This window comes from Phasianus colchicus, chromosome 20 (genome assembly GCF_987193195.1).
Source record: "Phasianus colchicus chromosome 20, bPhaCol1.hap1.1, whole genome shotgun sequence".
NCBI lineage: Eukaryota > Metazoa > Chordata > Aves > Galliformes > Phasianidae > Phasianus > Phasianus colchicus.
The window spans coordinates 8225205-8247081 of NC_143455.1; the positions used below are offsets into that span (position 1 = coordinate 8225205).

General features: G+C 42.0%; 1 protein-coding gene across 1 annotated transcript in view; it reads left to right on the forward strand.

The window, feature by feature from the left end:
- The first annotated feature begins 295 nt into the window (after positions 1 to 295).
- The window catches only part of PITPNC1 (phosphatidylinositol transfer protein cytoplasmic 1), a 72402-nt gene continuing 50820 nt past the window's right edge, over positions 296 to 21877 (forward strand). Inside the window, exon 1 of the mRNA XM_031598817.2 lies at positions 296 to 818. Coding sequence (XP_031454677.1) covers positions 771 to 818 — 48 coding nt within the window. The 5' untranslated portion in view covers positions 296 to 770. The remainder of the gene's footprint in view (positions 819 to 21877) is intronic.

The window sequence follows — 21877 nt, forward strand, 5'->3', positions numbered from 1 at the left end:
GCTCAGCTCCTTCATCCCGCGGTGCCCCCGTCCCAGAGCCCCCTCCCCCAACCCGCGGCTCCCCGTGCCGGGACGCTTAAATCCGCCCCATTGGCGGCGGCTGCCGCCCGCCCTCCTTCCTGCCGCGCCGTGATGTCAGCCGCGCCCCCGCCGGGGCCGCCGCTCCGCGGCTCCATCCAGGCCGGCCGCAGCCCGCCCGCCCCCAGCCGCACCGCGGGGCCCCGCGGCCGCCGAGCGCTGACCCGAGCCCAGCGGGAGCCGCGGCGGTCGGGGAGGAGGCGGGAGCCGCGCTCGGCAGCCGGGGGAGGAAGCGGCAGAAAAAGCCTTTGTCTCGGAAATCGACGTCGCGGCTCTCCTGCCGGCGGGGCGACAGCCGCCTTCTCGGCTCGTTTGGTCTTTTCGCCGCCCCGGGCATGTCTTGACATAGCAGCGAGAGGCCGCCGCTTTCGTGCACTTCCGACGGATGTCTTTGAGCGTGCGACGGCGCTTCGGCTTTGAGACTTCTTTGTAGAGGTCCGTGCGTGTGCGAAATTCACATGATCGCGGGCTGAAGGAGGAAGAACGGGAAGAAAGGAGCGGTTGTGCTGCCGTTCTCCGCCGGGTCCGCCCGCCCGGCCGGTCGCGGGGCTGCGCGGCGGACGCAGCGCCGAACGCGCACGGAGACACGAAGGCACGAAGGCGACCCGCTGCCCCGCGCGCGGCTGCGGGCGCGAGCACTGCGCGGCATCGAGCGCTTCTCGGCTGGCCGCTCCGCACCGACGCACGGGAATATGCTGATGAAGGAGTACCGGATCTGCATGCCGCTCACCGTGGAGGAGGTAAGCTGCGCTCGGCTGCTCCCGGCTCTTTTCTGCCGAGGAACTTGAGGTCGGTTTCGCTGCGGGCGTTTGTCCTTCGTGTGACAAACTTGGGCTCGTGGCTGCCCGGGGAGGCATGTCTGCCGTGCGGGATAGAGGGGTCCTGGGAGCGGAGGTGACCGGAGCGTGTCGGAAGGCCGGCAGTCAGTTCAGAGCTCGGGCAACAAGACGTGTAGGAGAGGAATCTGATGCGCGCTTCGAGGGCTGTGCGGTCAGATCCCGAACCTGGGGGAGGTTTACCCGAAGCCTACGTTCTAAACATATCCTCACCTTTGCTTAAAATAACCTTGCAGATAGAACTAGCACAGGTGGGGTACGCAGGCGGTACTTTATTGGCAAAACTTTATTTTTTTTTTGTCGTGTAACGAAACACTTGGAAGTCACAAACTGCTTTTTCTCCGCGTTCTGAATTCACGTTCGGAACGTTACGCTTTATTTATCCGCTGACGCCCCGCACTCTACCTGCTTTCAGCTCCAGGTGCGATAGCACTACTTACGTACAGCACGCGCACTGTGTGTTCCTGCGCAGCGATGCCGGTGCCCGCAGCCGAGCGCGGTTCCGCAGCCCGGACGCGGGGCAGCAGCCGGGGCAGCCCTCGGCGCGCCCGTTGCCGCTTGGCCGCCAGGGGGCGCTCTGCCCGCAGGTGCTGGGGGCTGTGCGTTGCGCTGCCGTGCGGTTCGTGTTGTTGCGCCTTGAAGCCGCCGCGTGTTGCCTTCAGGCTGCTCGTGCCTTGTGCTGGGAGCGGGACCCCAAACCGCCACGTACCTGGGGGTTCGTCGGTAGGCATCGGTTTTGTTTCTGGTGATTTTTCGACGGAGTTATAAAACCTGCTGTGCTGTTGTATGTTGTATTCAATAGACAACTTTATTTGGTTATTGTATTATCATAAAATAGACCACATTTTATCCAAGCCAATTCCTGATGTCTTCAGGCTACCTGTGAACATCACCTCATAATGTCATCAGAAGGAAGCGGATCTAATTCATGTTAAGCGGATCTAAGTCTTGTTAAACAAGCTTTCTGGGGAGAGAAAAGTTCAGAACGCTCCCTGTGCAGGAATGGCTGATGTGTGGTGTGGCGGGAGGTGCTGGAAGCCTCTCACTCTAAAGAATGTTCTCAGTTAGCAAAGGTACACCTTCTAGTTTCTTCGACCTGGAATCTTCCAGGTACTTAATCCAGGAAACTGCAGGTGAGGTGGCTTCACAATGGACCTATGGTCCATGTTTCTGATACATGGCAAGAACTTCATTATTAATTAAACAAACAAACCATGACAAAACTTTGAAACTTTCATACCTTTTTTTTGGTACTGTTTGCTTACTAAAAAAGTCTTGCACTATATTTCTCATGGTGGTCATCTTTGTGATGCCTCCTGCAGTCTCTGAAGATGGCATTATATTTTGCCCTTAGTTCTACATGAAGCACCAATGATGCATTTCTTTGGGTCTGTGTAGGAGATTCATTAGGCAGCCATGGGGAGAACCTAAAGGGGCAATGCTGAGATGCTGTGGCACTATGCTGTAGTTCCTATTCAATACTGAGGCTTATCCATTAGTGGGAACTTTTAATAAAGGTTTTTAAGGACTGTTACACATATACTGTTGTAAGCTCCCAGCTTAGCCTTGAAATAATTTTGTGAAAGGAAATATCATGTGAACTTCCAAGCAAAATGACAACTACTGGAAGAACTATGCAGGTTAGGTCAGAACAAGACTGTTGGTTGAATAAGCCAACAACATTGCCAATTGGAAGTCACTTTGTACTTCATTTGTGGTACTACTGGATTGCATGTATGCAAATTCACTCCTTTTGTTAAAACTGAGACCTTACAAATTACAAAAAGCCATTTCTTTCCAGTAATACATAAAGCAAGTGAAATCTATTGCAGTAATTGCTTGGGATGTGTTGCCAAACTTCAGGCCAGCTGCAATTAATGAATAAGCTTGCTTCTTGATTTTTTTCTCCTCTTGCGTTTTCATTTATTAGTTCATTCTTACAGTTAGTTGCATCATATAAGAGAATATCATAAGAGGGTGCATTGTGTTGACTTTACTAAGCATGGTCTGTTGAAAACATGTTCTGCAGCAAGTGAAAGGAGCACCAAGTCATCGAGAGTAGCAAAGATGCTTTAAAAATTATCCAACTCTTTCTCACTGCAAATCAGAATTGCATAATTTGTCATAGGAAGGATCATATGGTCTTGTGCCATAGAGATGCCTTTATTGAAATCTGCCAGGTGAGCATGTTTGTGAGCTTCCACTTTGGAAGAGGTGATGCGTGGTGAAGTTGGTGAAGTTGATTTGTGTGGAAAGTGATATTTTTTAGGGGGAGTAGGTGGAAAGACATTTCTGCTGGATCATGTTGAAAGTGGAGTAGTTAGTGCTGTAAAATGCTAATAAAGATGTGATGCTGGGTCGCGTACATTTTAAAGCTGAATGTAAATTACAGTAATCATCTTTTTATTTTTCTTGAAAGAGGGATGGGTTTGTTCTGATCCATGTATGCGTAGGTAGTATCTAAACAAATGAAAACCAAACAAACAAAAACAGAATTTCTTTCTTTTGTTCTTTATCTCAAGCAAGATTATCTCTGCCGAAGTTGGTGGAACTGTGCCCATTGGATGCTGTAAATACAAGCTCAGTGAGTTCTGTGGGCAGTGCTGCCTGAATGAGCTGTGCAGGAGCAGCTGTGCTGCCGGAGTGCAAACAAGCAGAGACCTGCAAAGTGTTGTTCAATGGAGATTGTGATTTACACCAAAGATCGTTGTAGCACTCAGAAATGATGGCCTGAGGGGTGCTGTGATTCCTTTTTTACCAGAAGTACCCCAGCTTTTAGCTCATTTCAGAATTCTCAGCATTATAAATTCTCCCACTGTGGATTGTTTACATAAAATTATTTCAGCAATGTGCTTGTAAGCAGTATTTGTATTCTCTGAATGTTGTGTGCACTTCTCCTTTGAAAGATTTCATGGTTGGCTGTTTTGTGTACAAAGAACTTGTTAAAGCATGTTTTATGCCTGAGCTCAATGAAAGCATTTGAAGTGTTTTTATGCTCTGAGAGCTGCAGGTGGACAAACCCATAAGTCTGTGTACCAGAAAAACCCTGAGTGGGGTGTGAAGTGTGTGACACATTTTCTCTAAGCTACTGATATTCACTCTGCAGTTAATACAGACAGATGAGGTCGCCTGAGCATTTTCTTTCCAGCTACAACCAAAGAATGTGTTCTCACCAAAATGTAGATGTGTGGAACATCTAAAAAAGCAATGTGTTGTTTGTAAGCAAGGGCACTACAGGCAAGCAGGAGGTGAAGTTCAGCTTTTCAGTTCACTTTTAATGTTGTAAATCAAATAAATCAGGCCGTGTTAGGAACATGACCTCTACAGAAATAGTTACTGTGACAGTTTTGAGCTAATGCTGTCCAGCAGAAATGAAGGCTTGTTGTGTGATTTCACTGGAGTCTGAACTGGAAGCAGCTATAAGATAGCTCTACTCTTACACTGATCCCTTTAGAAGTTAGAGCGATATAAGAAGTGCCACTTCTTTCTGCACTTGGTCATTCTTTCTGGAAATGCCTCACAGGAACAGAAGAATTTTTACCTTCTTTCTGCAATTAATAGTGTGGAGGCACTGCTACGTTTGTCAGAGGAACAGACTCAATGATTGATCTCAAAAAGGTCTTTACTCCGTTATGAACATCTTTTTTACCCTTCAAAAGAAATCCCTGTACAGCTCTCCACAAACAGCTGATCTGGTCTTTTGTGCACGCTCCTGTCTGCTGCATCACTGGGCCTTGGCTGCTCTGTGCCCTTACATTGACCCAAAGCTCAGGGGCTGGGAGGAATCTTTACAACAACACAGCAGATAAAATAAGTGAGTGAAAGCATCAGCACTTAACTTCTGGTACTAAGTACGGCTTTTTCACTTCTTTTGACACAGGACAGTCATAGGAATGAAGAGTTGGAAGTGAGAACTGTATTTTGGTGTGGGAAGGAAGTGAATGCCTTGCCTTAACCTGACCTTCCCATTGCAGCCATGGCCTCCTACACAGCAGTGAGGGCAGCTGACAGACCTGCACTGAACTCTGCTGCACATCAGGAGACCAAAAATAATTGATTTTCTCCCCTGCTCTCGTTTGCATGTTGCAATACATTTCTTTGAGGGGAAACAAGAAAATCTTTGTTCTTAGTTTTGGTGTAAATCATTAAAGAATCTTTCAGTGCAGAGGATTAGGTATTACTTGAGAAACTCCAAATTCTGTCATGCATCTCTCTTCATCTCTGCAACTCTCTTGTCTCTTCTTGTCAACACTTCTGTTCTCCAAGGGGCATATACATACAGCAAATAATACTGCACATTTGATTTGGTAGCAAAACATAGGGGCAAGTTTTGCATTTCTCTTAAAAGACAATGCAGCTTGATGGTGCTTTAGGCCAGTTTCTAGCTAAAGAACTGTATGGAGTTCTGATGCTGTCAAGAATTCCCATGAAGTGTTTATCTTTGAACCATAATGCAGATTTGGAAACTAGGGAACAGACAGAAGGGCACAAAATGTCAATAATGCCTTTTACAACATGGTGCTTTGTTGGTACTTTTATTATTTATCTTCTGGGATGAGCTTCAGGCTTCTGAGAGCATGAAGGTCTTGTAAAAATGGATGTGAACTCTAAAGGATCAATGCTTTGGAAATTGAGGCCCCTTTCATTTATGTGCCTAATAACGAATACACTGACACCTTGGTGTTATGTAACTCTGGTATGCCAAGTGCATTTTCCTGGAGTCCATCTGTTCATCTTTCTCATCTGTCTAATTATAAGTTTCGAAATCAGATTTATATATGTTTTCATCTGTTTTTTGACTGACTGCTTCTAATGGAAATGCTGAGTCACGGCCTGAAGCAGTGATGGAGCACCTGGTGGGAAGGCAGGGCCAACCCAGGAGAGCTCAGGTGCATGCAATGAATCTGAGTGACCAGAAGGGTTAGGATCCACCCCAGCCCTCATTTAACGTCCCCCACTTGTTGTCAGTGGATGTGAGGGCATCTTTTTCTGGAGGTCCTTGTATGCCTGAGGCCTTCTAAAGGTAAGCAGCTCTTTTCTTTCAGTTCTGTATCTATGAGTGCAACCCAATTTCTACATTTGGGTTCATTCTCATTTGCCAAAGACTTTGCCACCCTATTGCTATTATCATCCTGTTATAGCATTACACTACTTGTGTTAAATGTGCCAGGTGATTTATGTCCTTTAATGTGTATAAAGCCCTTTAGGTTACAGGAAGAGAGGAAATTCTGTAATAACTAAGAAAGGTTAAAAATTGTCTTCCTCTGTGAGCATTCAGTTTGATTTGTGTGGTTAAAGTCTGTTAGAGATTGTGTTCTGAGCAAGAGGCTGCCTAGTCAAGTGGTGAAAAACCCATAGCATGTAAGGATGATTCATTCACAGCGTTCTGCTTTGTGACTTGCAGACAAGTATGTTCCCTGGGCTGTGCTCACAGAACTGAGTTGGTGTGCTTGCTGAAATGCGGACTGGCTTTCCATCCTCACTGTGTAACACACAAGCAGCCATTAAATACTGGAGTTGGAGTTAGGTGATGTGCACATGTGAACCATGCAGATGTACTCAATAACTGTGGGTGTGGTAGACATTCTTTCTAACATAGAAAACTTCTTTATCATCTACAATTGCTATTTTAAAAATATTTTTCCACATATTTCATCCTTGACTTCTTTGGTTCATACAATGTCAGTGATGACCAGCACTGTCTTTTGTGACACTCAATGCCTCAATCCCAAAATGAAGTGAACTGGCATTTTGCACTGCTTTGACATGAAGTCCTAAGAACATTGCATAGGGATACTGTGTGTGTATCTACCTGAAGTTGCCAATATCTGCATATGTCTGAAAACAAAGAGAAAGGTGCCCCAGGATTGCTGACCAGATTCCAATAACAGTGAGGAAAAGGCAATTTAGATTTCAGGTTGAATCATCTGATGGATGAGCTGGAGGTAATCTGGTCTTGGTCTTGTTTATCTCCTTCTCAGTTCATCTTCTATTCCCAATTTTGGTTATAGGTGAGAAGCCAATTTTGAATCCTTGGATATGTATTAAAATACTATTTTTGTTTTTGTAATGTGGAGTGCTGAAATGGAGGAGTGACATCTTGATGGTTCTTCTTGGAAAAATTTCTCTATCTTCCTTTTTTTTATGATTCCTGTTTGTGGTCAGAAAATGCCAAAGCAGTTTTGCATTCTATTAGTGTTGCATTTTCATGGCTCTGATGCTGGTTTTACTGTGCACGCTCTGAACGTTTGCGTATGTTTGTGCGTGTACTTAATTTAAAGCAGAAGTGGTCGTGTCCTGAGTCACATGCAGAAATATTTCTAGATTCGGTTTGTAAAAAACTTTGTTCATAAGCTCCGCAGAGAATTCGTGGTTGCAGTTTAGGAGCTCCTCAGCAGCACGTCTGTTCTAAGATGAGTTGTGCCTAAGTGATTTAGGAATAGTTAGGCTCTGTGGGAATTGTTTTCTGTGAGCGTGCTGTGTGCTTTATTTTCCGTTTCATCAGATTAAATGTCATATTAGGTTGACTGTGCTGCCCAATTAATGACTGTTTAACTTTTTTTTTTCAGTAAAAATATTATTACAATTCATAACAAAATAATTATGTGATAATGACACTCCAGTGTAACACACTGCTGCTGAATTGCTTGATTAACAATTGTTCACTGATGACAGGCAGAAACACGATTAATTGTTAGGTGTGTTTTCAGCTTCTCTCAGTTTATCTAAAAGTTATTTAAAATATAAGGATAACTTTTAGTGCTGGTATCACTAGGCTTCTTGATAGGCTACCATATATGCTGTGAGCCACAAAAAGTCATAGTTATCAAAAAGAAAAAGGCAATAATAACTTTATTGTTAAGCTAGCAGCTATTTTTCTTGGTTTTATTTAGCAGGGTTTTGGAAGTAGTCTCATTTTGCAAGGCCTGTTGTGTATATACTGGTCCTAGGGGGTATCATCTGATCACCTGAAAGATACTTGGCAAATTAATGCAGCTATTTATCTGATTTTATCAGGTTGCCTTTAGATGTGGAAGTATGCTGACATTTAAATAATTTATTCAATAAAGTAATTGTACTGGGACTTGACATAAGCCAACTGAAGGGCATGAAATGTGTGCATAATCGCAGTCTTGAGTAACCAGGCTGCTTCTTTTTAATAGTATAGACCTGATCTAAAACTTCTTTAGTTCGTAGCTCAGGGGATGAGCTTTTGTTTTGCTTCTCTGTGTGAAAGGAAAATCATTCAGTGGAATTCAGGGCTCATGATACCACTGAGAGATCCCTCGCTGATGTCAGAGAGGCCGATATCTCACCAAGTACGTATGACAAAACACACAGCACGTTTTTAGAATAGAAATGTTGGGAATTCAAATTCCATTTCAGTTGCATGGTGTAAATCTGAATTCCGCTGGCTGCAATAGGTTTATTCTGGATTTATACCAGAGTGATTGAAAGCAGACTTGAAGTAACAGCTGTAAATCAAAATAAAATTTTGTAAATTTCTCAAATCTGTGAATTCCAACAAGAAAAAACTCAAACAGGCATCTCTAATTCATTAGGATTCTTGCCTACCTAAGGGACATTTCAAACAGGCAGATTAAGGCCCTGGATTTGTGTAAATCCAGTGATAATATCTTTGGGCTTAGCTGATGGAGAATACAGTAACTGATGTCCCCACGCTGCAAAACTGAGCAGTAATCTCTCAGTTCTCAGTCCTAACTTTGCAGAAACTCCGATTCTTTTCTTTCTCCCATTTCCGTGTCCTCGGTCACACTCCAAATGTGGAAGCCCAGCCAAGGCCATGCGGCGGCCGGCCAGCTGGCAGCGAGTGCTGCTCCCCACTACTGCCTGCTGCACAGCAGAAGGAACTGTACAGCAGAATAAAACAATTGGTAATTCAGCTCTCCTCTGAGTCCTAAGCCCGGGCTTGAATCTCATTGTTGTGTCAGTTTCCATGGATCTTTGCACCCAGGCAGAAGCTGAAGAGAGTATGGAGTTCAGAAATCTCTCACATACTTCAGAGGGTTGCTCAGTTTATTTGCATTTGTAAACTATTTGCTTCTCACGTAAGCGCCTAGGTTTTTTTCATGGATGATTCAATATGAAAACATGTTTTCTTATTAAGGAGACTCTTATACGTTTGGGATATCAAGTTTTTTCCATTAACTTCAGTGGAACTGGAATAAAGGCCATTTTTCCTACTGTTTTGCTATAGCTTATTTTCCCTATTCTCTGCTTTTTTTTCCTTCATTTTTTGGCTAAACATGAACTCAGTCAAGTGATGCTGAACTTCTAAATCAATTCTGAGTGGGCTTGAGATGAGGCAAACATTTTAGTGGAAATGTTATGTCATAGGAACAAATGCCCATGGATTAGTTAGTTTATTTCTAGGGCTGCATGGGCTATACATTACTATTTATAAGCTATTTATAATTTAGGTTTCTCAAGCAGCCACGACTGTGTTTATGTTGCCATGGTGTTACTTGCCATTCTTGAGGGCGGATAGTAAATGCTATAATTGAAAATAGATACTCCCACAGAAATAAGTGTAACAGGTGGTTATGTGTTTATTTAATCGTGCAGCAAGCATAATACAGGTTAAATGTGGATACCTCTAATCCTGCCTCTTCACCAAGATGTTTTCAGGCATGTCAGTTTGTCTTTGGGGGGGGAGGTCAGAACCGGAGTAAACAACATCAGTGGTTTGCACTGCAGCAATCAGAGGAATGTCAGTGGCAATCAGTGGTTGTCCTCTACTTCAGACTCCAGAAAACAAATGTCCCTGTGGGCATGGAAAGCAAATACAGCCACCCTCCACATCAGAGTGTCTTAACCTTCTTCTGGGGACTGCAGTCTGAATAAAGCTTGAGTTCATTAAGAGCATTTGAGGAAAAGTGGCTGCTGGTTCCATCTGATTTCCTCGTATCAGCCTTCTGACCTTATCCCATCCCTTATTTTCCCTCAGTTGTCAACCATAACAAATCATAGTTCTGTTTTGAGGTCCACCCTGTCTTAATATAACATGGCTTAGTTTGACGTAAGCTTACACCCACCTTCCTGGCGCTGGTAACGCACATCCTGCCAGGGCAGAACGATTCTCCCTCTCACAGGCGAAAGCTGTAAGAATGGCTTCTCCATGAAATCAGCAAAGTAACAGGAGTCTTTTACCTAAGGAGCTGAAGGGTACGATTATATGAGGTGCTTTGAATAGATAAACATGGTTTAGCTCACAATAAGCTTCAGTATCCTAAAACAACAAACGTGAGAGCTGAGGCACAAGAGGGCCTTAATGCTTTTTTTTCTTTTCCTTCATTTCCTTTGATTCTCAGTCATTGTTTGTGAAGATGTGTTCTAAAGGAATCAAAACCTCAGCACCTTGATTTTAGTTTCATCAAACTAGAATCTGGTCAGAGCAAGTCTGCATGGGGAGATTCCCATTCAGTTTTGCATCTGCGTGGGGTTAAGCCCCCCAACAAATCCTTTTTCCTCACCTATTTCAGACCCCAAAATATGCACCCCCACATGCAGATTGCTCTGCAGATGAAAGATGTTTTCTGAATTTTTGTACTGTGCGTTTTTATGGAGCAATTTTTTAATCACTGGAGATATTTCACAACTTCTCAGAACAGACTCCTCTTTTGAGATTTTTCTTTCTGTGCATGGGAATCCCTCCCAGCTTCCTCTTGTCATTGTTTGTCCTCACCCGTAGTTCTGTTGTTTTGTAGTTTTACCTCAGTGACTCAACTTGATCAAATCCTGGCTTGACTTAGAGACCACATATCCCAGGATGTATTTTGACGTGGTTTATCTGTATGCTAATACACTTGGGATGTGTGGAAGTTCAGTATATATGTACAGTTCAGCCCTTATTTTTAGTATTTATATAATCACTTGATATTTCAATCAGGGGGAAGATAATCAGCTAACTTTTGCTGTCACATCTTTAAAATACTTTGCAGATAAGAGCGTTTGAGGCTATTCTAATGATTTCTGCTATGTTTGGTTGGCTTTGATGCTCTAGTTCTTCTTGTTCAACATAGATTGCTTCTCCTCAGTCACAACCATGGAATGTAGAAGTTGAGAGTGCCAAAAGCCTTGTGCTCTGTTCATGCTGTCATGACCAAACTAAAAAGAAAGCATTTGTCATTCCACGTAGCTCTATTTTGTGGCTACAAATACTATGGTACTTTTATCAAATTAAGCATAGAATTGCTAATTTCAGTACTGTCCAAAAATGCAAGCAATTGGTGTGAATGTGTACCTGCCAATTTTCAGCTGAATATTTTGGAGCTGCGGTAATAAATCAACTGTGATCTGTGTGTTCTTGGCATCACAAGTATGAAATGTTTGAGCTGTATGACTTAATGTAAATCAGATAATCGATCTTTCATGATGATTTAAAACCATATAATTCTATTTTGTTTATCAACTGTTTGTCTCTATGAGGACAGCAGCTGTTGGAAAACTTGGGGGCTGTCAGTGAGTGCCTTACCCTGCTGTGTGTGATGAGGCTGTGTGGGAGGAGATCAGAAAGCAGATCTCATCAGGACTTCGGGCACTGAGAATAGTCTGGAGTAAAAGGATAGAAACGCAAGGACAACACCTTGAATTTTGCTGAAAATGTTAATGTAGGAAAGCAAAAGTGATTGTAGGTTTTTCTGTCAGAAGTAATCCAGAGTAGGAAAACTAAATAATTCAAAACAGCAGCATTGTTTCACTCTATTTGCTGCAGATGTTGTGTACTTTAGGGTGTTAATCAAGAACACTTTAGTCAAGATCAGATGGTTATTATGGAAAGCATTTAAAAAAAAAAACACGTTTTAATGAAACCATGTGCAAGATAACGAATAGGTGTGACTGTGAGAGCTGTGAAGTGCAGAGCAGGTTCTCGTGTGAGCTCTGCATTGCTGTCTCCTGTTGAGGTTTCTGTGGCCTTTTTTTAGAAGCAGTGGTCTGACTTCCGCCCTTATTCTGTTTGATTTTGTATCCAATAAAGGCTGACTGAGTCATTTGGGTTTTGATAGGGCTATAGGATAATGCTGGTTATATGCATGGGTGCTGTTCCTCTCTGCAGATCTTCCGGGATGTTTCTTTAATTTTTGTGTTAAGTCTTGTGTTCCAAGTTATACATCCAGATGTTTTCTTAAGTGGAAACAGCATGATACTGGCTAACCAGTAGCAAACGGGTTTGATTGATTCCTCTCTCTGTAGAAGACCATGGTGAAGTCTACATTTTTGTCCCCAAGTTCTTCCATCACTCATGCAGTGGAGGTGACCCAGTGGTGGATTTGTAGTGGCAGGCCTTAAGTTGGTTGTTCTGGGTGTCCATTGCCACTGGGGTCATAGAGACACTGTCACTCTGCTTTTCATGTAATGGCAGTTTCTCTCTAAGCATTAAGAGGCTGCAAGTGATCACAGTAACTCTGTATCCTCTCTGCTCTGTTCTCTCCTTTTTTCCACTTTGTACTCTCTATAATATGCCTCCCACTCCATCTTTTAAATCCTTGTTGTAGGAGGTTAATTACAAAAATGTGGCTTTCCATGCTTGTTGGGTTCAAGTTATTGCTTGTTCTTTTTATATATTGTTCATTGGGGATTTTTAATAAGTTGTGGATGAGCATGCTGCCATTGTTAATAAGCACACTGAGTGCTTTGAAACCCAGCACAAATCCCTCTGGGTCTTCACCAGTGTCGTCTCTCCGGTGATTGGAAATTATTTGTCTATTTATTTTGCATTGTATCATTTAAGCAACAATTTATCGAGATAAGGAACTTTCTTGTCTCATGACAGGTCAGTTTCCTTCAGAAAATCTGGGGAGTGGCCTTGGGAAAATAAGCTTCTGAAATCAAATTAGTGCTCTCATCAGCTATCAGCACTTCACTGAAGAGTGAACTTAGCCCACAGTGTTTATGCACCCATACTGTGCTATTTACTAAATAATTTTCTTGTTTGCTTCTGCAGTCCAAATCACCCCCATACTGTCTGTTTTCTGTTCAGTACGTTGAATCATTGAATTAATGGTAGTGAATGAAAAGCGAATTACGTAATACAGCTCCTGTCCTACATGGTGAAAGTATAGAATCTGAATTTAATGCCTACACAATGTTTTGAATTAATTGTTGGTGCAGAGAGACAGTTCCAATTAGAGTACCCAGCAGATAGGTTCTTTCAGCATTTAAGCAGTAATCTTTCTACTGCGTTTAAGCAGTAGTCTTTATAGAGGGCCTGATGGCTTCTTAATGCTTATTCATTGAAATCATAAACTATTTGTGGACTGCTTCTTAAAGAGAATCAGATATTAATAATGATAACAATTAGAATCACAGAGTTTTTATTAGTATTTCTGTGAGCAACCTTTATTAGTGATGTGCAACAGTATTTCCATATTATAACAACTTGTTTTGCCAAGTACTGGCTGGCAGCATGTCATGTTCCTTAGTTTCCATTTGGAGTTGGGTACTCTTCCATCCGTTTAATCTCTGAAATGAATTGACAACATTTGCTCTATTTTCGATACTAGCTCTTGTAGGATGCCTATCATTTACACTGAATAGGATGCTGTGTTATAAGGCATGATTCTTTTGTTTATCTAGGCTTTGTCATTGCCAGTAGCAAGCATTGCTCTCGCATTCCATCAGCACAGTCCCAGTTCATGCCCAGTGCACACAGAATTGACAGTCTTGAAAATGGAGAGAAATTTCCATGTCCATGTTTAACTTTGATTTGTTCCTATTCTGTTGCTGTGACCTCCTCCTACTGACTGTAAATCAGTAAGTGAAAAGCACACCATGTACACTATCTACAGCCAAGCAGCTGATATGGTGTAATTAATTGACAGCATTCCTATAGTGTGCTGATAAGCAAGAGTAGTGCCCTTCTCAGGCCTGCTTCTATTCACAGTAAAGTCAGTGGGAGTTTTTATTCAATTAAAAATGCAAAAATATGTTCCTAAGAGAAAACTGAGTTAAGATCTGTGTCTGAAATGAAGCACAGATTCTGTACTGAACTACACTCCAAACAGCCCCATTGCCTTGAAGTCCAGCAGAAGGCAGTTCAGTAGTTTATCTGGAAGTGAGAAATGAGGAAGCTTGTGAATTTTGAATTAAATCTTTAACTTTAACAATAGTGGTACCTTCAGTTTGTAATACAGCACTGTGGAAGTTTCTGGCCTGTTTCCATCTGTCACACTTCCATAGGTTTCATCTGGTTTCGTGATTCCAGCAAATGCTCTTTGTCTCACTCTCCCACAAAGTACTACAAGTCATTTTTGCATGCGATTATCACACTTGTGCTCTTCAAATCTGTTCTGTTAAAGGAACAAATTATGCTGGAAAACTCAAGCTGTTTCTTAGAGGCATTTACTATGATTGTGGAATAGGTGATTTGAGAAAATGACATTGATATGGACAAAAAGGGCCAGGATGAAGCCATGCTTCCTCTGGTCAGTAGATTTCTGTGAGAGATCAGCCTAGCCTGGTGAGCACTGATAAATTTTTCCTTTCTGTCACTTGCTACTTTACTGCTCTGTTTTCTTTAGCGAGTTAATGGAAAATAATTCTTCATGTGGATCTGCATTCTGGAGCACAGGCAATTTTGTTGCCTTCTATTGATTTAAAAAAAAAAAAATAAATCTTTAAAACCTGTCCTCTTCAAAAGAGAAATGTCTCTCATGAGAGAACTGAAGCATCCCATGGCAACAAATGCAGACGTTCTGGCAGTGTCAGTTATGCTCTGCATTCAAATAAGCGTGACATCAATGGATGTTGGGCTCCTGCTCTCTGTAAAGGCTGTAGTCTTGAACTGATGGCCCCTGGAAGCCTTCACTGTCAGTAACGGGAAAATATGCAAATATAATAATCTTCTGAATCATCTTTTGTAAGGAATTTCTGCAGTCTGAGGCAGAATTGCAAGCCATCAAAAACATGCGGATCACGTCTGCGCGAGTGACAGAGTGAGGGTGTCCCTGTGTTTAAATAGGGCAATACTCAAAATAGTACCATTCCAGCTTTCCATGGGAAAGTACTTTCTGTTCAGGGAGATGTTTTCCTTCTCTACCTAGTCATCAAAAACACCGTCAGTCCCATTTCCAGTGAGGCAGGCTTCTGTGGAACGTGACGTTTGTTTTCTCCTTTACCTGATAAGCGCTGTATGCCTAGATTTGTGCTGAATATGATGCGTGCTTTTTTATTGCTGTTACTTTGGTTTATTAAAACTTTTTATGCTTGAAAAAGGACTTGTTTCAGGAAACCATTGCTCCAACAAAATACTCCTGGTAAATTCACCCTTTCTGTTATTTTTGAGTGCTTCATTGCAGGGAGGAAAAATAGGAGTTGAGTCTGTTGGAATCAAGAAATAGTTTACATGGTTGGAAGTAATTCTGCTGGTATTTCTGCCTCTGTAGGAAAACAGGGTTTTATTATGGAATACTCTCTCAGGTGAAACTTGTGGATTTCTATATTATTGAAACCTTCAAAATATTACTGTGCATGTTGGAATCATGCCACCAATTTATTGAATGATTTTCTTGGGATTAAGAAAATTAAAATCCATATAAGCTATAAATATATAATTCAACCACATAACCTTCTGGAACTCCAGGCTTTAACATCTTTTCTCTGCGCTCACGGAGCATGTATAGGTGTTGAGATGTCATACTAATATCCATGACTATCAAGGAAGGTCCAGGGAAGAGAGTCCCCTCGGTATGCTAGGTGTAATCACATCACAGGTATATCAGTGCAGATTTGGATATAAAAAGCTTTAAAACACTACAGAACACAGGAATGAATGTGTCACTTGTATATTATCTCGCATGACTTCAGTTTGTCCTGTAAAATAGTGTTCATCATTCTTAGAACTTATTTTTAGCAGTTTCTATTACCTTCAACATTTAGGATGATCCTCCAATTCAGTTTGAAGTACTGAGGGGATGCAGTCATTGTGAGTATTGGTACCAGTGTGTGTGTGTCCTTCTGAACATCAAATTAATAGTCTGAGCCACAGAGGTTTAAAGGAATGTTAAGTGCTGCCTTAATGAGGACAGACACAAACTTTTCAGGTACCTTGTATTGAATTTAAGTGGTATGCCTATCTGATTGACCATTATAGTGGTGCCCGCGAGTGCTGCTGTAATTATGGGCCTGTCAGCATTTCCATTACAAACCCCTATATTACAGCTGAAAATATCACTCCAGGATGAAGTTTGGTACAAAGACTTTCAGCCTCGACAGAAGAAGCTTTCAGAATTAATTTTGCTGTTTATACAATTAAAAAAAAAAAAAGAAAAAAAAAAAGAAAAAGGGAAGTTTTGCAATTGCTTACCCAGCCCTGTGTTAGTGAATTGCTGTCTGGGGAGAAAAAAAAAAAGTCAAAATACTGATATTTATTTCCTGGATTGTGAACATTACGCATTCAGAATGTAAGAACTGTAAGCCAAAAGCTTTTATTTAATCAAAAAGAAAAGGTAGCACAAGCAGGCGAGTTACATTAGCCAGCTGCTGCTCAGAGCTGCCTGCATTTGCAGCCTGACTGCAGAGAGAGCCTGTGGCCACCTTCTCAGACAGCAGCACTGCAATGAAGTTACAGTTTGGGTTTTTATCAACATATTCTAGTTTAAGAATAATCAAGGGCCAAGGACAAGCACTTAGAATTCAGATGTGCCCCACTGAATGGCGCCTGTAAAATTTCAGTTTGCTCGCTTTCTGAATATGTTCTTCATAAAAGCAGTTCCTGGAAAGGCTGGGTGGTGCTGAAGTGAACGTCACTTTTTCATTATATGATTATTTTGGGTTTTTGCCAGTAATTTATTGTCCGTATCTGAAGTTAGAACCATGGTCTGTCATGGCTTTGAGTCATTATTGAAGTCTCTGTATGTTTTACAAAACATTAATCAATTTACTTTCATTATACATATTACAATGAAAAATATATTTTAGAGATGAAGATCATCTTTATTGAGATATTAAAGTAAAAAATAATTGTTTTTTTTTTATTTTTAACATTTGGAACCTGATTTCTCAAAGTGGATTTACGTGGCCTGTTTCAAACAGTTTTCACTGAATCTAGTTACTACAGCTTTATATTTCTTTGAATCAGACCTCTTGTGCCAGAGGTGATCTGAGGATGATGAGGAACAAGCATCTGAAAAGTGCTTGTGAAGAACTGAAGCTGATGTTATGTGGAGCTCTTGATCTCCACCCTTCCCCATCCTTATTCAGCACAGCTGGGTGCTGTGTGCTGGTGATGCCCAGAGGATGTGCACTCATGTGGATTCTTTGGTTCTTATGACCTTGAGCTGGCACAGTTTTCCTTTCCCAGTGTGTTTTTCTGCTCTTCAGCAAAAGGAGCAGATGCCCAATGTAAATTCATACGCAGCAATACGTGACTGCCTTGAGAAGAGAGAATTAAATAAAAGATTACTTAACAGTGCGATAGTGTTTGTGCGTGCGTGTGTGTTAGTGTTCAATGTCATCCATCATTTCTTCCCTCACAGCTGGGCACCTGGCTTTACAATCTTGGAAAGATTTCCTTAAGTATAGATTTTATTTGTAAATATTTTGGGTGGCTTTAAGCCCTTCTTAGAAAGCACATCAGTGTAGCCCTATGAGCCCCTGCCCGTGTCATCAGTGTTGGAAGGCTGAGATGCAGGCAGTGTGCAAGCTTCTTACTTGAGATTGCAATGGAGAGGGTAATAGGTAAAATAATCACTTAATATATACATGGTGACATGTGATAGAGGAAAATAAGCAGCAGAAAGAAGCATGAAACATGCAAGGAAAACATGACCTGTGTGTAGTAGTGTGTGTGAGAGGCTTGTGAGTGTGCAGTGAAAACGTAATATTTAATAATTCACCTGGAAAGCTCTGAAGAGCTTCTGTTGAGAATGTGGAGCTGTATTTGCAAAGGCTTAAGCTTAATCCATTCATACTTAGCCCTTTTTTCACATGAACAGCATAAGATAGATTCTGCAAGGACGAAGTGTCTTCCAAATGTCAGGTGGGGAGGGGAGCAAGAGCTGACACATTTATTTCTAATTCACTGCTTTTGTTTGTTTGTAGCTTGGTTTGATTTTGTTGTTGGGTTTTTTTTTGTTTGTTTGATTGATTTTGGTGATTTTTGTGGTTTTTTGGTCTCATTATTCAAGCAATTGAAACATTCCTGGGCCATTTTGGCTGTGGTTTTCTGAGCATGAAGTAGGCACAATAGAACAGAATGCAACTAAAATTTAGCAGCTGTCACCAGCAGGAGAATGATCTCTTCTAACTGAAGCTGTCAGCAAGCTTAATGATAGCTGGTGTGCTACTTTCTATGCTGATGCTTTGCCCAGGTATCCATTCAATGTAAGTGGTTTGCTTTCATATTTCCATTGGTGATCAATTTAAAAGTACAGTTCTCCTAACAGGAAGATACTGCTATTTACCCAACATACTACCAATGTCAATGTTAAAATAAGTAGCTGGTGGTAACATGAACTTGTGTTTTACTTAACTGGCAATGACCTGTTACAGTATCAACATTGCTGCTAGCAGTATAAACAGTGCAGCCAGTTAATACACAACACTTTCACTAAACCAGCTTCCTTGGGGTTATTGTCAGAGCAGTGAAACTGACAGCTGCTTATGGTATTTTGGGGCAGATTCTTTACGACTGTGAGCATCTTTCAGTCAAATACTGATTGGTAGGAGCAGAGAATGTCTACTGAGCTGCAGTCGTAAGCTGCCTTATCTTTTGTTACTAACAGTAATAAAACAAAAGTCAGGAAGGACCTGAGTACAAGTGCACTTCTGATTGCAGTATAGCATTTCAGTTATCTGCATGTGGATTATCTGCAAACACTGGTTTGGTTGTTGGGAACTGTAGCTGTGGTAGCACAGAGTTTCAGACAAACGCGTCAGCCCTGCTGACCTTGCCCTGCAGTAAATGTTGTGTGGATTACTTTCTTATAGTTTTCAAGTTCTCTCATAAATAAATTACTTGCTAGCCCTTAAATTTAATCTTCTTTTAGGCCCATCTTCATATAACCTTCTAAAAACATGTCTAACTTCTCATTTCAAGAAAATGTAAGCTGTTCCTCTTCCTTGAGCTTCTCACTTAGTAGTTAGTCACACAGATCTTTATGTTGACAGTGTTCTCTCCAAGGCTGTGAGATGAATTTCACTTATGTTTGAGTAGATTTCTGAAATGATAAAACAGAACTTTTTTGTTCATGCCTTTGTATTCTTGTGAGGGCAATTACAATTTTAGCAGTGTCCACAAGGTAGTTCTGGTGTGTAGAAAAAGAATTTGGGATCCAATATCCATTGTAATGTAAATCAAAACCGGCACATGAGAATTCATTTAATGGCACTTCTTCCTTCTGATGGAGAAAAGTCAGTCAGGTGGCTTAAATGAAACATTTGCTTTATGGTTGAGTGGAGAAGCAGGCATCTCTGAATCTTCCACTGAGACTACTTGCAGTGCTACACATGAGAGTGCACACTGGGCTCTGCTGCTGCCCTGAATGCGTGTCTTCATGAAGATGAAGTGGTGATGCCCTGATGGCATCTTCCAGTTAATCATACAGCAAATGTGAAACCATTTGCCATGTTACAGCACATCAGACTGACTTCACAGTCACCTCCAGCTGCAAAGTTAAAAAGATCCTTTTTGTAAAGACTAATAAATTCATAATAAAGATCTCATCAATAGATATAAAGGGAAATAAAATCTAAAACAGAATGGCAAAGAGTAGTGTGCACAATTGGCTGTAGTAGTAAGTGGAAAACCAACGTGAGTTTTATCTCCCTGATGTAATGAAATGCTGTGTTAGCCTTTCATTCCCACAGGTCAAAACAAGAAAACAAGGAAGTCTGATCTTTGGTAGTTTGGCTCACTTGGTGATAGAGAAAAGGCTGGTGGAGTAGCTGAGGTTGGTTGTCAGGGCTCTGTGGAGGCCCAAAGTGCTGCAGTGAGAGGATAAGTAGCATGCCTCTGATTCATGCCTGCCTCTATAGAAGTGGAACTTTTATGTAAGTTGTGATTCTGTAGCATACGTTATGACCTATCGAATAAAACATGAGATCTTCTTAAGAAAACAGCCTTATGAAATTAAGGCAGCGTACAGAAAGCTCAGTTGGCTGGTTTGTGTGAGCCTTTGGGAGCCGGCTGCAGGGACCTGATTCTGATCCCTGTCCTCTTGTCAGTATGGCTCAGGGAACTGTCTGAGAAATCACGTCTGGGAAGCCTCCAAGAGGCCATCAGATCTATAATGCTGTATAATCTTCCCTTTTCTCTGTAACGTTTTTTGTAGATGAAAAAGAATTTGAGGAAGGTGTGATATGTGTGACGTGATACTGAATCTGCTGGCTTTGTACCAATCGGAGCGAGCCATGGAATGCTTGTGGTTGGCATCTGTGGAAGCTCTGCTGTTTGAGGCAGCATGGGCAGAACTGAGGAAAAGCTGGCAGAGAAAAATCTAGAGCTGAAACTGACTTCAGTTCCTCTCTTCCACCAATTTTAATTTGGGTTCTGTACAACAAATCATTCTCAGTAGCTTGGAAAAAACACAGCAATGGCAATCCTCTGAGTTGTAAAAGCTTCATTAAGAAAGAAAATACTCAAAGTTCTGAGTTCAATTGAATTAAGTACACCTTGCTCTTCTTGGCTTATCTGGTTGTCACATCCAAGGTTTTGTACTCAGCGTTGATTCATGGTGTGCTTGTGTGTCAGAAATTATTGAAAGAATAAGACAATAAAGCAACAGATCAATCAAGCTTCCCAGACTGTGGTTTTAACATCACCAAGCGCCATGGGTGAATGACAAGATGACACTGTGTTGTCATACAGCAGCCTTGAATTCAGTCTTGCATCTTTCCTTTCCTTAGATGAACTTTGTTTTATAACAGTAAGTTTTCTGTGCCTGTTTCAGTATCACAGTAAGAGAATGGATGCATGACAAGTCAGTATATAAACTCATAACTGCTTTCATGTATGCATGTGTCCCACTGGCAAGGCCAGACTTCTTGCCACGTATTACCCTATTGTCAGCAGTTGTGCTCACAGCAAGACAACCATTTGGCTCCAACAGAAGTAACACTGCAAAGCTTCCCACAGAGCCAAGCTGATCACTGCCTCTCAGTGAGAGCTGTGACCAGTTAAGCCAGCAAATGTCTTGTTGCTATCCTTTCCATCAGAAAGTAGGAGTTCTTGTACATGCTTATTTATTTTTAACTGCAGCCTAGATGGAAGAAAAGATTCCAGAGGTGGAGTTGGCCTGACTGTCTGCAGTGGCAGGGACCAGCTGTGATAATCTGAGATGGGGAAGCAGGTATATCAGGTGCTGATCATTGAGGAAGGTGCAGCTGCAGAATAGACTGTGCCCACCTGCTGTGTGCTGGGTAGCATTAATTCCTCTTTCTGAGGTGCTGGGTAGCAGTTCAGCCATGGCAGCAAGGAATTCAGTGTGCTGCCTGCCCTAATGGTTATCTGATTCTCAAGAGAATCGTGCAGTCCACAGAAAGCACAAGGAGCAGGGGAAAGAAGAATTCGAAAAAAAAAAAAAAAAAAAAAGGGGGGGGGAGGAGGAATGGAATGGAGAATATAGGTTTCAAAGTTTGGTAATTAACTGTTAGCATTCCTTAAGTGTGTTCATTCTACAAGGTGAATGTGCAGGAGGGGAGAAGGGGGCGTTACAGAGAGTGGCCAGGAGGTGACCATGGGGGTGCTGCAGTGTGCCATGGCCCTGCTGTGCCCGGGCTGCCTGCACAGTCATCTTAGGCAAACTCCAGGCACCAGCAGAAGATGGAGCTGTGTCGGCCTACGACTAGATTTTGTTCTTGCTGCTGACTCTTCCTGGGTGCTATGGGATGTGCAAACTCAGAATGCAGAGCGTTGTTTGCATTGCCATTGCTACAGTCACCAGCTCCTCCCAGAGACTTTGAATTAGTGGCTTGCTGAGACTTTGTTGTGGAGTAGCAGGGGA